Here is a 17,960-nt window from a genome sequence, read left to right as displayed (position 1 = left end):
AAGCTTGGTGTTTACATTTTGAAGTGTTTATTCACACTTGCAGAAAGGAAAATTGGCTGAGCAAAGAGCTCCATGCAAATATAAAGAACCAGGTTAATGCATACTATCCAGTTTATCAAGTGGATGATTAAAAATTTTCAGACTTAAGTCAAAGTAACTTTGATTTTCAGTTTTAAATGTTCTGATATTTCAGGAAGATAATGATGCGAATAGCATCCAAGACAATCAACCATGTTTACTCTTAATAATGAGGTTCTTTTCGATATATCCATCCTTTGGGTCATGAAGGACCTACCAGGAGTGTTTGTCACTGAAAACATTAGGTGGCAGGGAGGACGCTGTAGACTATCAGCTTAGTTGTCCTTTTATGACAATCTGTTCTACTAAATTACTCTTAATAGGCTCTGATTAGTGATAAAAACATCAAATACTGACATATAAACCATTTTTTCTCTTATGCATTAAATGCTTCAAAAACTAAGAGCTTACATAAATTTCAATGTCTATTTCCTTAACCAAGAATATGCATGCTGGTGCACATTTAAGCAATTAATAACATACAGATAAAGGTTTGGGACACTTGCTATGATTTATTAATAGAGATGTTCTTAATTTTACCACTGAATTAAAAGCTGCTACACTAAGAAATAAGAAGAGACTAAAAATGGTTCAAAATCTGAATTGACAGGTCAAAAATCAGAAACTAGAGAGTAATTAGTGAATAAGTACCCCATCAGAATTGATGGAGCAGCTTTTAAACATGTAATGATAAAATCATCATCATTAAAATTTACTGAGGTCTTGCAGCTTCTTCTTTGCTTGCATTCTCTGGAATTTCACAATAATTTACCACAATACCAAGATTTATTGAAAGAGGATAAAGAAAAGGAGTGCAACTAAAATTAACTGCTTCTTCTGGTGACCTTCTATGTTAATAGTTTGCATTTTAGTGTGTATAGACATCTTCTCTGTCTGAAATTGGTGGATATACATGAAATTGTTTAATTTGACCACAGCAGCAGAGGAGCAGCCATGTATGACCTCTATCTCCAGCATTAATGGCCACACCACACTTCATAGCATCTGTACTCCAGCCTCAATTACAGAATAACACGCACACTGCGTGACCCGAACACTTCTTCTGTAAAAAACAATCCTACACAGAAACAGAGGTGTGATTAAAGCTACATGATTCTGGCTCTTTTAGTAGATGTTGATGTTCTCAAAATCATTGCTTAGCAAAGAAGTAGAAACTCCACTTGCTTCATCAGTAAAAGGCACCAAAGGTGAAGAGGATTTCTTAAGGAAACTATTCTTCATGTTGAAAAGAGAGCTCAGTTTGTACTTCAAATACAGCCTTCAGTCTTCTCCATATTAATTTGGGAACCATTGTTTTTTTTCTTTTGCTTCTACATATGGTATTCCTTTCAAAGGACTCCATAGTCCCTTAGGGACTTCAGCAGCACAGTGTCTCTTATGTCGATGAAAACCTTGCGAATGTTGTTGGTGTCTGTGGCACAGGTGAAGTGTGGGTACAAGGTCTTCCAAGCCCGGGTTTCTTTGTTGACGGCCCGCTGCTCATACATTTTAAGGATGTACTGCTTTGCTTGTTCAGCATTCCGTTTTTCACCTGGAAGATAATGGAAGATATTGCAGAGTGAACACAATGATGTAACGACACAACAACAGGCCCATAAGCAACATTATCTGGGTTGGCCACATATGAAGTACAACACACATTTCTATTGGTGTCGTGTTTAAATGGCTCACCATCAAGTTGTAATCTGGCATGTGTTGGGATATAAATAAGGTCCGGTCAGTCAAACTAGTATCCGGTGGGTTTAAGATGAGTTTTTCGCACCATTACATCTGAAGATAAACGTCCTAGTCCACAATTGCGTAGGGGGCCTGCCAGATGTCAGTGACGGGGTCCCTAAGCAACTTCAGTCTCTGCTTACTGATAGTTATGCCATTGGTAAGACAAAAATAGGAGAGGAAACATCTATGTTTTAATTGGTATTAACCTATGTTTAATATCAAACTGTATTTAATGATGAAATAAATAATTTATTTCAGTTTCTCTACATATTAGACACCTTCACCTGGCCTTATTGTTATTCAAGTAATGCTTTACAGATGTTAATCATTGGCAAGACAAGATGAAATAAAATATTTTTTTGTCATTATGAATCTGAAAGACTCTTATCAGCTTCACCAGGACCTCCTGCAATGTCCCTCTCTCAAGCTTCAGCCAATCAACGACCGCACCCCCTCCTAAGCCAATTATCTTTCAATATCCCCTTCATCTAGCTTCAGGCCTAGCCTCCCTCTAGCACGCCAACAAACTTTCACCCACCTCCACCCCATCTCCTCCCTCACTCTCTGACTAAATTTCATAAAGGCTCCTAAACATGGGAAAATGCTTTCCCAGTTTTAGGTCATCCTAATGCAACAACAGGAAAAGGGTAGAGATAAGCTGAGTTTTCTCCAGCTGGATGGTGCATAGCGTAGTGCAGCATTTTGTGGTGAGCATTGCTGTATAGAAAGAAAACTGCTACCCCTTTTCTCACTTTAAATAAAAGATGATTTGACTGCTAAAAAATATGACCCAGGGTCAGGAAAAATAAAGATATTCACAGTATGGAAACTAAATTAGTCCCACCTCTCACTTTCCCTGAAGTAACACTGTTTATAGAATTAGAGCATTAGCGTTTTGAAAACCGTTGGATCCAGAGCAAAGTGTAAAGATGAGCTGAGAGGTCATTAGCAACTGTCATGAGGGATCAAAGGAGCAAGCCCATATGCAGAACACACACGGAGAAGGCAGGGAAAAAGTTAAAATGTTTATTAAAAGTTCTGAACATGAGATCGTAAATAAGTTCTGAGACTGGTTCACTGAAGTCTTGACTGGGACCGGAGACTCTTGGTTAGCAGAGTTCATGAGAGGCTAAGCGTCTAGCTTCAGGCTTAGCATGGCAGACCTTGATCTGAGCTTCTAGCTCACTGCAGAGAACAACAGGGAATATTCACATAGGATTCTTCAGGCTGAGCTTCCAGCTCATTGCAGAGAACAACAGGGAATATCCACATAGGATCTTCAGGCTGATTCCACATAGGAATCTTCAGGTAAACTCCACACAGAAGTCTTCAGGTTAAATCCACATAGGAATCTTCAGGTTGGCTCACCAGGGCAGATTAGCAGGTTAGGCTCACCTAGAGCTTCAGGCTAGAGACAGGTTTCCTGTGAGACAGCTCTCCCAGAGCTTCAGGCCAGAGACAGGTTTCCAGTGAGGCAGCTCATCCAGAGCTTCAGACTAGCGACAGGTTTCCAAACTAAGATCAACACTGCGGCGTGGAAGCAAGGTCTGGCAGGAACTTATAAAGGGGAGGTCTTCTGATGAGTAGATGAACGACAGGTGTGCTGGAAGACTCCAGCCCTAGGAGACCCACGGCGCACTCTGCTGGAGACAGAGGGTAATCTCCAGATCCCAACAGTAACTCCAGTCCTAAAAGACAATAACAAGAGACAGAAGAGGATCCTCGGCGCCCTCTGGTGGGCAAGCCTGAGGATCCCAACAGTGCCCCCCCCTCAAGGGCGGATTCCAGACACCCTCTGAAAAAGTCCAAAAAATAAACAAAAAACAACCCACCCAGGGCGGGCGGAGGGGGCACTAGGGCGAGGAGGGCCAGGAACAACAAAAAACAGAGTCCAGAAAACAAAAAACAACCCACCCAGAGTGGGCGAAGGGGAAAACAGGCCAGAAGGGCAAAAACAAAAACAGGGTCCAGAACAAAAAACGATCCACTTACGGTGGATGAAAACAAAAGAAAACCCAGACGATTTCTTGGGCAACGTCTCAGGCGGCCGGTAGTGGGACCGGCAGGGGGACAGAGTCTCAGGTGGCCGACCAAGGGACCGGCAGCGGGACAGATTCTCAGGTGGCCGGCCAAGGGACCGGCAGCGGAGGCGTAGCAGATGCTCAGGGGGCCTACCGCTGGGCCGGAGGCGAGACAGATGCTCAGGAGGCCGACCATGGGGCTGGAGACGAAGCAGCGTCTTAGGGGGACCACTGCCGGGCCGGAGGCATGGCAGAGGTTCTGGATGCCGGCCGAGGATCCGGCAACGGAGCAGAGTCTTAGGTGGCCGGCTGCGGGGTCGGAGGCGAAGTTGACGCTCTGGGGGTCTGCCACGGGGCCAAAGGCGAAGCCGACGCTCCGGGGGTCTGCCGCGGGGCCGAAGGCGAAGCCGACGCTCCGGGGTTCTGCCGCGGGGCCGGAGGCGAAGCTGACGCTCCGGGGGTCTGCCGCGGGGCCGGAGGCGAAGCTGACGCTCTGGGGGTCTGCCGCGGGGCCGGAGGCGAAGCTGCTTCTCAGGAGGATGACGCCAAAACTTCAGTAGGTACCCCCACGGGGTACCCCGTCCCCTCTTCGGCAGCTCAGGAACAGGCTCTGTAGCGACCGCCGACTGCGGCTCTGGAGGAGGCTCTGAGGAGACTGCCGACTGCGGCTCTGGAACAGGGTCTGAGGAGCCCACCGACTGCAGCTCCTGGACTGTAACAGGGGAGCCCGCCGATTGCGGCTCCGGGTCTGGAACAGGGGAGCCCGCCGATTGCGGCTATGGGTCTGGAACAGGGGAGCCCGCCGATTGCGGCTCCCGGTCAGGAACAGGGGAGCCCGCCGATTGCGGCTCCCGGTCAGGAACAGGGGAGACCACCGACTGTGGCTCCCAATCTGGAACAGGAAAGACCACCAACTGTGGCTCTTCATCAGGAACAGGGGAGACCAATTACACAAAAAATAACAAACTGATGAAAAAAGGCACCACTATAAAAGTATACTATATATGTACTATAATGAGACATGTTAAACCAAGGTGCGTCCACTAATTAGAATCAAAGATGTCTTCAATCATGCAATCAATCATTGAGCCTATATACATATAAGGCTACAGGGAGTCACTGTGCTATTGGTGGCACGGTGTGTAACAAACTCAATATGGACAAGAGGAAGTAAAGGAAAGGGTTCTCTCAAGAGATTAGAAAGAAAATAATAAGCTTGGTAAAAGTAAAAACTATAGGAACATCTCCAAGCAGCTTGATGTTTCTATGACTGCAGTTGCACATACTTTTAAGAGATTTAAGATCCAAGGGACTGTAGCCAATCTCTTTGGGAGGAAAGTGATGACAAATTAAAGAGACAGATCATATGTATGGTAATAAAAGAGCCAAGAAAAACATCTAAAGGGTTTAAAGGTAAACTTGAACCTCAAGAAAAATCAGTGTCAGATCACACCATATGTTGTTCTAGCAAAAGTTGACTTAATGGAAGATGACCGTGCAGGACACAAAAAAAACTGGAAAAGGCCAAAAACTAAATGTTAACAAGCAACAAAGCTTCAGGGAAAATATCCTTTGGACAGTTGAGACGAAATTGGAACTCTTTGCCAAAGCATATCAGCTCTATGTTCACAGAAGGAAAGATGAAGCATATAAAGAAAAGAACACTGCTCATACTCTGAAACATGGAAGAAGTTCTGTTATGGTCTGTTATGGTCAAGAGCTAAAAACAGCCAAGAATGGCTAAGAGGAAACATTGGACTATTCTGAAGTGGCCTTCAATTATCCCTGACCTAAATCCTATTGAGCATCTTTGGAAGCAGCTGAAACACGTTGTCCTTCAAACGGCTGGAACAGTTTGCTCATAAAGAGTGGGCCAAAATACATCTTTAACAGGCCTTTTCAAGTTTTTTTTTTATTGTTATTCTTTTAAAGTTTGGTTGAAAAGCATAGTGTGACTTCTATTTTATTCAACTTATTTCTATGGAGTTTTCTTCCATTAAATGAGGAGTACCCACAAATTAGTCCACATGTGTAAATTACACTTAGATTCCGAATGCATCGTACTTAAATAATTAGTTATCAATGTTGAAGTCCAGGTGGTTATTTTGGGATATTGCAGTGATACTTAGACCAACAGTGAGGTTTCTTGCAGCTTCTATGCACATTTTTCTATCCACCTGTGTTACAAGACCAAGAATCAGAACACGAAAAACCCCTGGACACCCCTGGGCCCCCAGTATGAATCAGCAGGGTAAAAAAAGATGAAAACTAGCCTCATATATTTTCAGCTGTTGCTTAGTATTTTGTTTTGATCAAGTTCAAGGATCGGAAAGATTAAGTATAAAATCTTTGATCTTCTAATTGGGTTTTACTGTGTTTTTATTACGGTAAGATTCAAAACATGCATAAAATGAACAAAGTAAAAGCTGAATGAAATGCTTTTATTATGATCGGGTTCTTTTTTTTGTTTTGCTCCAGAGTAAGTTTCCCACCATTGGAGAACAGCGTCAGGGAGCAGAGCTACTTAACAGCTGGGCTTTCAAATGCAGTTACAGCAGCAGTAATAATAGCCACACAGGAACACAACAGCATTAGCAGCAAACAGCAGCCAGTGGTAGGAGCTGCTCAGAGTTGTCATTAAGGTTAAATTGACATCAAGAAGCTTGACCCTGTATGAGTCATTATTTTACGCTGCTAATGCTGCCAGTAAAACAGAGTGGGTGCACAGAGGCACACTAGTGTTCATTCACAGTCACTAAACCTAACCCTAATCTAGCCGAACTAACAAAAAAAAACAGCTAATACATAGAGCACACCTGAAGGGGGGTGTTCAGGTGGTGGTGCAGGGCTCACTGGGAACAAAGTACCTGTGTGTAGTTGCCAAGGGAAACAGAGGGAGAGAGGGTGGAGGTGATGTAGTTGTGGGGAGTGTGATGAGACACTATGCAGCCTTTTTGCACCAGCAGAACCTAAGCAAAGCTCATCAAAGCACCTAAACACACATATTTATTACTTAAGATGAAAAGAAAGGCAGGGCATAAGTAAATAAGGAAAGGAAATAAAATATGTAGAAAGGGTTGATAAAAGGAACAAATTCAGTCAAGATGGATAACTAAAAATGTTGAAAAGAAGAGAGAAAGAAATATGTTAGACAGGAAAATAAAGAAAGAAGAGAGGGCAAAATTAAAGAGCGGGCAGAGAAGTAAACAAGCAAAGAAGAAAAGGGCAAGCATGATTAAGGATAGAGGGGAAAAATGTCAGAAAGGGAAGAAGAGTAAGAACTGTGGAAAGAAGCTAAAAAGAAAGTAGATATCGGAAGTAAAAAGCAATGAAAGAAGGAAGGAAGGATAAAATGAAGAAGGAAGGAATAAGAAAGAAACTGGGCTGGGAAGAAAGGATGTAGGACAGGTTGATACAAAGAAAACAATGGAGCAAAGAAGAATGTAGAAAAGATTAATTATAAGGAAAAAGGCAAAATAAAGGTACCAGACAATGAAGCTAAGAAAATGAAAATGAGAAGAAAATATATAGTAAAGTAGTAAGTCCAGAAGAAAAATGAAGAATGAAACGAAAAGGAAAAAGAACAGAGATAAACATATAAGAAAAAAAGAATAAATTAAGTGACGGACAGATGAATAGAAAGAAAAGATAAAAATGTAAGAAACAAAGGAGAAGGCGGTTATGAAAAATATAAAGGAACAGATGGAAAAAAAAAGTAGGTGTCAGAAGGAAGGGTAGAAAAAGAAGAAAAAGATAAAGATCATAAAATGTAAAGAACAGAGGAAGGAAGAAGGGAGGAAAGATCATTTTGACCGAAACAAATAAAGAAAAGAAAGGAGGAGTCACAGTGGGGCTGAAAGCATGTTGTCAGTATTTCTGGTGAATAATTCATTATTTCTCCAGACTGTGGTGAGATGGTTGTAAGTCAAAGTAAAATTGGCTAGAGGACAACATCATCACAGTCCTCATGTCACTGCAGCGGTCCTGCACGCTCTGTGATGAGAATAAACAGCTGCCACTGTGCTCGCTGATGGCTCTGAAATTGACTGATAACCGCACTCTGACTCAATGTTGGTGTAATTTCTGCTCTGGATGTTTGAACATCTGCTGAAAGCTTCACCAAAGTGATTCCCTGGTTAAAAGTTTCAGACCATTAATGTCAATTTCAACTCAAATCCACCCACACACATAAACACCCAAACAAAATAAGATCAGTAGAGCTAACAGCTGTTTAAGCATTTGGGTAAAAATAACAGCTGGGAGCCTCATATTATCTTTTACCGAACACACACTTACCTAAAAGATCATTAATAGCCAATTAATAATTTAAATTGTAGCATTGTATTTATCGTGATAAGTGAAAACTGAAAGCAAATCTACTAACTAACCTGTGAAAACTGGGAAGTATTTATTCAGATCAGATGTCTTAATCTTGTTCTCCAGGATATCTGTCTTGTTGAGGAAGAGGATGATGGAGGTGTTCTGGAACCAGGCAGAATGGATGGTGGTGTAGAACAGAGCCAAACTTTCATCCATACGGTTCTGAAAAACAGAATCAATACATACTTTTATAGAATCACATTTATTTCATTGTTTTTATTGAAACAAATTCACAAGAATCATATAAGTTTCTAACTATAAGCCTGAATATTTTGCATGCTTTGTTTTGGTGAAGCTGGAGTTAGGAAATATTGAAACACATAGCAGTGGAAGAATATGAGCATGAAGGATGCAGACCAACATGGAGGGTAATAAATGCTGTAGGCGACCAAAAAGTGTCTGGGAGAGATAACCGTGTTAGTTACATTCTGAGAGGGAAGAAGAGATCAACAAAGGAGCAATGGAGAAGAGAAGTGTTGTGCAGCAGTGGCATCTGCGGGTAAAAGGATGTAATTACAAAAAAGAACAGAAATACTAAAATTACATTAACAAGCTGAGACATAACTGTCAACAGAAAAGGAGACAATCAAAAAATGCACTGATCTAGTAATAATGTATAATAATAATAATAATAATGTATGAAAATGGATAAAAAGCTGCAAATTTAAAAGGATCAACAGTTTCTAAACATCTCAGTTACCATGAGTTGGTTCCCCATCTGACATGGGTCTGTAAATGAGCAATTATTAAAGATAAGTATCTGCTTTATATCAGGGGCAACGCTGCTGAAGTTAAGGATGAAGCTCTGTACAATGGGAGATCGGGCTTTCTGCTCAGCTCCTCCCAGGGTGTGGAAAGCTCTCCCGGACAACGAGGCCCTCACAGACTCTGGATGTTTTTTATTAGGTCTTAAAACACACCTTTAAAGGAGAGCTTTTCACTAAACTCTTGCTCTTTTATTTACTGTCTTTGTTTATTTTATCTGTTTTTTTTTTACTTTCTTTTTTCATGCTCTCCATTCATTTTTAGTTAGCACTTAACTGATTTACTATGTAGCACTTTGGGATTTGTATAAATAAAGAGTGCATTATTATCATTATTTTATTATTTTGACCATTGCACGACAGTCTGGGTCTTCAACAGCTTCGGTATAATTTCATATAATTTAGATGCACTGATTAGTCTGGATGTTCGGGAAGCATACAGTACGTTTTCAAAGGTGGAGCCTTATACAGCCTGTCATATCCTCTGATTTCAGCCTGCATGGTTGTTGTTGGACTGGTTAGAAGATTTAAGGAGCGTCAAATGCTAAGATTTGTCAGCTTCTCAAACTACAGTATATAAGGTCTGAGCATTATTAAACAGTCTAGATCGTACTCTTTTAAATAATGAATTGTATTTTCTGTTTTTTTTTTTTGCAGTTTGCTTGTAGTTTAACTGCAACTAATGTAATTTAATGGTATATTAAAATACAAACAAACTGCATAGAAACATGCAACAACTTTCAGAATGCAGTCTGTGTTTTTTTTAAGTAGGTATCAAATCTCATAGTCACTCACTTCTTTTAGTTGGTTATTGACAGACAATCCCACTTAAATACAGAACAGTTTGAGGGGTAAGATGACAAAAGGTAATATTTTTGTAAAGTATTGCACAAGATGCACAAAAATGTTTGTTTTGTTTTTTTTCAAACGCTAAAAATGTACAACTAGAATGACTTCAATTGTTGAAAAGTCCAGGAAATGTTATACTTTTCAAAGTTCAGGGTCATAATCAGGTCAGAAATTTCCAGACCTTAACCCTGTTTTACCAATGCGCAACGTCTGAAGTGTAACTTAATAGGCTTCTTCTTCAAACTGCAGTTCAAGGGATTTTTAAATTAAAACAAAGAGCTGAAATAATTATTTTTAATGTCAAACAAAACAAGAACTAAACTGAAAAAGCTCTTACAATGCTCTCTCTCTCCTCTAGGACCTGGTCGTACTCGCTGAGGGAGGCCAGGAAGATGAGGGAGGTGACGTTTTCAAAGCAGTGGATCCACTTCCGACGCTCCGACTTCTGACCGCCAACATCCACAATCCTGAGGGAGGGAAGAAGGATGGAAAGTAAAAAAAAAAAACCTGTATGCATCTAGAATAAGGAAGGAAGGAAGGAAGGGAAATTATTAAACAAAGAAGGGCTGACGCAATTAAGGCCGAAAAGGAAAGTATTCAGAGAGGATGGCTGTCTATAACCATGACAGGAGAAAGAGAGTTAAAGAATCAGTTTTCATCGATAGAAAGAGTGACCCAAATATTGATCAGTAAAAAAAATAAAAGGATCAGTTATTACAATAAAAAAATGTTTATAAGGTTCTGCTAATATGGACGTAAATATTCATCAAAAGAATTGAGTTTTTGTTATATAAAATAGTTACAATAGCTATTATTGTGTTATTAAAATGTCGTGATGGCCTCTCCCAGCTCTGACAAAGTGAAGAACACCAGTCAGTAATTTTAGGATGCTATTCACACTGGCAACTTGTGCTGTTTCAGAAGACAAGCAAGCACCTCCTCCAGTTTTCCCAAACAAATAAAAAAAGAAGGAAGTGAGCTCAAAGCAAAAACAAACATGGTCAGTCAGGATTATTAAAGAAGCTTAATATTTGTTTTACAGATGAAGTTTAAATCTCTAGAGCAGAGATCCTCCTTTATGGGATTTGGATCAAAATCAAACCCAAAATGGACAGTTCTCCTCTTAGCAAGAACAGAGATGCAATTAGAAATGTGATCCTGCTGTGTCTAGGCAGACAAAGCCTCAACAGTATTTTATTCACAGTGCCTTGAATAGTGTTGGTATTGGATTAGTCCCTGTGAGAGGGCAGTAATGTGAGGCTCAGCCACCTTAGCGTGATGTTCTTGATGGTGAATGAGTAGTCGTGGATGCCCGTGGTGGGAAACCGAACACGCAGCACGTCCTGCTCTGTGGGGATGTAGTCGTGGGCCGAGATCCGCTCCAAGTTGCTCAGGTAGCTGAAGGAGGAGAGAATGAATTTAAAGTGGAGTGCAGACAACTAAACATTATTAAAAACCTCTGGCTCTGTTTACTTTGCAAGAATCTAGTTTGTGTGAAACAAACTGGACGTGACAGGACATGTGGTGAATTAGTGAGGGAAGCAAAAGGTGTGATTAAAAAATACTAAAAGAAAGTGGTGGGTGAGGGCTGCTGTGTGCAAACAGCAGCTTTATGGCCTGTGTTGAAACAAGCTGTCATTAGCTAATGTTGACTGACTGTCTCTTATCGTGCTCACATCATGATGACAGAGCTGGTGGGTAAACACGGGACAGCACGGCAAAAGAAAACAGAGACTAGAGGGGCAGGCTGGAGCCAGGCTTTTTTCTGATCCTGCAAGGATGACACCTACTGCTATACATTACAGGAAGATTACAAACAGCTATTAAGACTGTAACTGTGCACTGTGACATTTAAACCCATTCAAAAAAAGTTAGTTGGTAAAAAAATACGCCCTCTAGTGTTGGAAATACAGCAAATCTCAAAGCATTGAGCTTATTTAGACAAAAAAAGAAGAAAAATCAACAAATAGACATATTTTTTAAATAAAATGTGACAAGAAACTAAAATAGAACAGGAAAACCAAATGAATTTGATTTTACAAACTAGGATTTTATAATTGTTATATAATCTGGTAATCATTTTCTACAGAGGCATGGTCATTAATTCTTGTTCTATCCTGACAACAAAATATATTCAATAGACCAAACAATCAACAAGAAACTGAAAACTGCAACTTATAAAGTTATTAGGTTTGAAAATAAAACAAAATCAGAATCAGGAGGTGGGAACGCATAGAACACCAGTATTGTCTCAGCCAGCAGGAAAGGCTGGAAGGAATCTCTGTAAAATGCAATATCCAGGGCGTTATTTAATGCTTCAAATCTGTGATCCTGAAAGCTTAAAGCTGACATTAGTATAGTATAGTATAAGATAAAAAGGCCCCGCAACTTCCACATATGAGTCTTGTCGCTAATCTATTATATTTGTGTTTATTTATTTTTTACCTGAATGCTAATGAAAATATATGTTCTGTTTTGACTCCTTTTTCTTTAAGGTCTTCAAAGTTTAAGCTTATCCCAACACAGCTCTAATTTAGGGTCGAACCCAGAGCCAGCTCTAGAATTAGGTATCCAATGTACTATCCAATGTACGGTATTACTTAATACGGGCCATTTTAGGATTTTTCTTCAAAAGAACGAAACTTTTATATTTATTAATTAAACAGAAAATCATTAAAAGTTTTTATTTCTATTAGTTCTAACAATAAATGGTGAGTTTTTCAAAATGTTTATATTATATAAAATCTAAAAATATTTTTTTAATATAGAAATGCAGTGGTGGAAAGTAACAAAGTACATTTACTTGATCATTGTACTTAAGTAATTTTTTTAAGTGTCTACTTTACTTGAGTCCTTTTTAGGGGAGGAACTTCGAACTTTCACTCCACTACATTTCAAAATCAAATATTCCTCCTTGTTACTGTAGAAGCTTGTTACTTAAGAACCCCTTGGATTGTTTTAGAGATTTGCATGACGTTCCACAAATGTGAGAAACTCAGGGTAGTTATTATTTGTAGTTTATACATTTAATTAAGGTGTTAATTGTTGCCATGTGGCCAAGTTGTTCAGTAGGAGGAGTTCTAAAAGCAGAGTTGTAGTTTCTTTGTGGTAATAGATTCAACCCTTAGCTTCTATTCCATAGTAAAAGTGGAGAATCAAGACAATCTGGTTTGTTTTTTACTTTGTTTTTAAATAAGAAATAATAATCAAAATAGCTGTCCTTATTTTTTGTGTTTTTTGTGTTTTATTATGTTGAAGTTGTGTTGAATTGGTACCAGAGTTGTTCTATAAATCAATGCATCAGGTGGTTTCTGAAAGTTACAAGTCTCTTTGAAAATTACACAGAAATGTATAGAAAATTTTATTTGTACTTTTGAATACTTAAGTATTTTTAAAAGTGAATATTTCAAAACTTTAACTTAAAGCTGAAGTCTGTAAGTTTTTAAAAATCACTTTTTTGTCATATTGGCTAAAACTGTCCCTATGCCCAGACAGCAGCACATGTGATATGTAACCTGTGAAAAAAACTGCTTCAATTGGTACCGCCTACTGCCTGTATTTCAATCTGGAAAGAATAATTCGGGACGAGTCAAAACAACCAATCACAGCCAGAGGAGCGTCTGATGGAGTGTCAATCACAGCTCACACGCGCTGAATCCCGCCCCCCCCTTCTGGTCGCATGCGGTAGCCGCGCAGATGCTGTGAGAGGGGTGGAGCTTGGAGGTGGGGCATGAGTGAAGCAGAGAGGGTGGGGGAGTGGCGTGAAACCTGTTTTTCTTCAAATTTTCAGTCGAAGTCTGCTCTCTCCTCAATGTTACAGACTGCAGCTTTAAGTAGAGTAACTAAGTTTGAGCGAGTAACTAAAGGCTGGTTTATACTCAGAAACTATGATTTGAAAATAACCTGCGTGTGTCGCAGTGAATGCCAATGTGCCCCCGCCCCTGCCGCAGCCACTCTACTGCACCTCTCCAAAATTGTAGGTGACCAACCAGATGAGGCCTCTGATTGGTCAAATCTACATCCGCTCTACTCTATGCATATTTCCTGGTTGGTACCTTACCGGCTTGTTCCGCCATTGCGGAACGAGGTGCGTGAGAACGCTAGGACCCTTGGATCCCCGATCTTTTTCGCCCTCAGGTCCCTCTGTTGTCACACAAACTTGCCTCCACCTCCTCTCAGCTAGTTCCTGATTGTCCCTCTTGCGCTGTGGCGTGACATAACATAGCGCAGCCCGCGCTTCAAAATTGGACATAAATCAAAAATATCTGCCACAAGCTCACTGCGACACACTGCTGCAGGAGTATAACCAGCCCTTTACTTATAGTTGAGTAACATTTGACTATGAGTATCAATACCTTTGCTTAAGTACTACTTTTAAATACTTCTTCCACCACTGGAGAAATGTCAGTTATGTGAGAAGTCAGTTATGTTTGATGTCCTTTACTGTACTTTGCTTATGTGAATTTATTTACATTAATGGCCTAACAGCAATGTGTAATGGACAGGACCCACCCATGGTACTACGTGGTGATCAGGCAGCCCAGACTAATCTAGTAATTTATGTCATCTTCCTCTCAACAGAAAACTACATTCTCTGTATCTTTAGACGTAGGCTGTATAGATTCTGTACTACTCATCCTTCAGATTCCAGGACCTTTGCTTTACAATGAAATGGATAATAAAGCTTTGGACTGCAGTTCAGTCTATTTCAAGTATGACGTTTCTGATTATTTCCTTGGTCCATGATACTACAACAAATTAACTGCTGTGGCCTGGGTTTTGGTTTCATCTGTGTAAAGTGACTCTCCTGCTGCAATCCTTTTAGGGTTGTTGCTTGGTCACTTTTTTCAACCACACCCTTGATCTGCATTCATCTGCCCATTGAAATGCTTGCATTTAGCACTTTGAACAGCCAGCTTCTTTATGACCTGTAGTGGTGGAGTCAACTGTTCAACTGTCTTTTCTTAACTGCGGGGGTCACACATTGTAGAAACATAATATTTCTCTTATAAATTTGCTTTTCTATTTGTATTTCATGATAAGTTAAATTTTAGTTTCTATTGGTTTAAAACTATTAATCATCATTTAGATCAGACTAAATGTGAATTTGCACCTGTAAATACATAAACACTAATTATATTCCATTAATATTTTATGTAACTCTCTTTACTATTATTTACTATAGCTCTTTGTGCTCTTTGAGCATTTTAAGACATCGGAGAATGGGTGCCTAAAGAATTTAACACTAATCATTTACATCTAGGCTCATTTGTATGAGCTGCTTTTGCCACTTAAGACCCAACTAGTCTTTGTCTTTGTTCATTGACTTTGTTCACTTATATTCCATTAATATTGTTTGTAACCCTCTTATACTATTAACAAAGCTCTTTGTTTACCCTAGTAGCATTTTAAGACGTTGCACAGGAGAAACTTATGCTCTACCCACAGCACTTCCTGTAACAGCCATGTTAATATAAATATATATATATATATATATATATATATATATATATATATATTTATATTCATACATAAAACAAAGCAGGGCTTCCTTTACTAGATTTATTTTAATAGAGATCAGTGCGTCAAAAGGCTGTCTATAGAATATACCACTAATCATTTACATCCAGGCTCATTTGTGTGAGCTTCTTTAGCCGCTTGAAACCCATCTGGCCTTTTTATTGTCTTTGTTCTAGTAAGGTTTTTTTTTTTTTACTTCTTTGCTTTGAGTTTTTTTTCTTGTTTTCCTTTTGAAGAGCAGCTGGATATCAGTTTTGAAAAAAAAAAAAGTGCATTGTAAGCTGAAACTGTATGTTTCTCTACAGACTTTAAAATAAGAATGTTTTAAAATGCTTTTACTTGTTAATAATCTAAATTTAATGCAAACAAACTGAGAAAACAGCAAATCAAAAAAAAAATAAAAAATTTGATTTGAATTTTCATTGCAAAATGTGCGAGTTGAAGATTTAAAGTAACCACTTTGTGCTCTAAGTGACAGTTTTAGAGGTTTAAAATGAATAATTATGTGTTTAAACCCGGCTTTTGTTTGATTAAAATCTCATCTGGCCACATTTAGATTTCGGAAAGGGGGCAAACCTGCAACTGGTTCATAAAGCGGCTTTTTTTTGGCTCATACCAGGCTTTTGAAATGCATGTTGGGCAAAAATCTGTGTGCCTAGAATATTGCTACTTACAAAGATGCGATTAGATAAAAGGAAGTTCATGTGCTGTGCTGTGCTGTGCTGTTTTGAAAAAAAAAAAATCCAAAAAATGACAATAAATCCAAATGTGCACTAAGTTTCACAATATCTGTTTTCTTTTAAGGTAACAGTTTGCTCGACTCCATAACACTGTCCCTGCACTCCATCATTACAATAATTGAAGGTAACCTGAAGGTGAGGTCACTGAGAGAGGAGCTGTAGATCAAAGTCTTGTTTCACAGTGTTTTAAGTGGACCGGTAAGATATGATACGCACAGGGCCAGCTCTAGGTTCTTTGGATCCCAAGGCGAGAGTGGTCCTTGGCTAACCCCTCCCAATGAGTTTGCACTCTTCCCAAACATCAACCCCACAGTTATTCCATAATTATGGATTTTCTATTTTAAATGTCAATACAAAAACTCTTTGAAGGCAATAACCTGAAGAATGACCATCATTTTTAGGGATTGAATTACAATATTACAATAACCAACAATTTAAAATTGCATGCAAATATGATGGGTGCAAAATCAAAAGCACAGCTAAAATATCAAGTTTAAGACAATAACTTTGAGTTAAGGTTTCATATTTTATTTCACATCCAAAAGATGTTTGTGCAGTGCATCATGTAACACAAACATTGTAATGCAGTGCTGTCAATTACCTTAGAACCTAGAAAAACTGTGCAGTTTGTATACAAGCACTGCTGTTGCAGGTAAAGTATGCAAAGGTAGTGAAATAACAGTGTTTGACATCACTGGAAGCTGACATCCCACTATATCAGGACCTGTAAATAACTCAAATCCTCTTATTTTTAAATAACTTAAAACATCCCCGGGTCGGCTTGTCCTGTCACATTCTTTAATTATTGCAGTAGCAACCTCCAACTGCCTTTTTAACTTTATCAGAGGTGCCATTAACTGTACCTGAATAAAAAAGTGTTTTCATTGATATTCTAGAATGCAGAGACACTGTTAAATCATGAAGATCCGGTTTCAAAGTCGTTTTAGGTTTTTACTCACTATTCAGTGGAGTCCAGGAGCTGGTACTCGCAGCGGCGGCTGTAGCAGATCCGTATTCCCCCGTCCAACCAGAGGCGACGGATTGCATCCACATATGCTCTCTCCAGGTGAATGATGTGCAATGTGTTTACATCCTGCAGCCACTTGGCAAGCTTCTGCAGAACAGACAACTCATGGTCAGCAAAAGAGTAGGCTAATGTTTACAAAGAGACAGGTTATACTAGGGATGGAACGGTTTTTGAAAACCGTCCAAACCGTTCGGTTCGACTGTCTCGGTTCGGTTTGCGTGTGTTGCGTTCGGTTCATGCGCTGCTCCTTTTTCTCATAAGGTGAAGCGTTTACACTCCAGAGCAGAAGGTGGCGCTACTGCGACCAAAGCCAACCACCAGTAGTAAACATGAAGAAGAAGCGAAGCAGCGTAGCCGGGTGTAGCAGAAAAAAATCTGTTGTTGTGGAGAATTGTGTCGGACTGGCGAGTGGGAAAGAACAGGAGTTGGAAGACGCGCCAGCAGCACTTTATAGGTCTGCTGTATGGGACCACTTAGCATTTAGAGTGACCTACGATGACGGCGGAAAGAAAGTGTTGCACTTTTTTCTGGATAAAAGTGCAACAGTGTGCAAGCATTGTGCAACACGTTTTGTTTATGCTAACAGCAACATGACCAACATGTCATGCTCAGCGCTCCGCTGCGCTCCAGACCGCCTGCACAAAGCAAAGTATACAGCGGCTCCCGTCCTTGTAGTAGAGTTCCTTGTAGATCGTAGAGAGCATGCGCGAGATGATTAAATTCAAAGCAGCAAAACATGTGGAAATGATCTATGGTTTCCGCGAATTATTAAAAATAATTACAATTCATTAATTTTTTTGATTTTTTCATTAATTTCATTTAAAATAAACATTTTCATTCA

At 39.6% G+C, this 17,960-nt stretch overlaps 1 protein-coding gene across 1 annotated transcript in view; it reads right to left on the bottom strand.

Annotated features, from left to right (window-relative positions):
- Nucleotides 1-608: 608 nt before the first annotated feature.
- The window catches only part of LOC119794280 (guanine nucleotide-binding protein subunit alpha-11-like), a 34,361-nt gene continuing 17,009 nt past the window's right edge, over nucleotides 609-17,960 (bottom strand). The window contains exons 4-8 of the mRNA XM_038301757.1: nucleotides 17,052-17,206; nucleotides 11,102-11,230; nucleotides 10,170-10,299; nucleotides 8,228-8,381; nucleotides 609-1,630 (exon numbers count right to left, since the gene is read on the bottom strand). Coding sequence (XP_038157685.1) covers nucleotides 1,428-1,630; nucleotides 8,228-8,381; nucleotides 10,170-10,299; nucleotides 11,102-11,230; nucleotides 17,052-17,206 — 771 coding nt within the window. The 3' untranslated portion in view covers nucleotides 609-1,427. The remainder of the gene's footprint in view (nucleotides 1,631-8,227; nucleotides 8,382-10,169; nucleotides 10,300-11,101; nucleotides 11,231-17,051; nucleotides 17,207-17,960) is intronic.

This window comes from Cyprinodon tularosa, unplaced genomic scaffold (assembly GCF_016077235.1).
Source record: "Cyprinodon tularosa strain WSP-4 unplaced genomic scaffold, ASM1607723v1 ctg473, whole genome shotgun sequence".
Lineage (NCBI taxonomy): Eukaryota > Metazoa > Chordata > Actinopteri > Cyprinodontiformes > Cyprinodontidae > Cyprinodon > Cyprinodon tularosa.
Note: the sequence above shows the minus strand (reverse complement) of the source record. Positions and strands in the feature narration are given on the sequence as shown.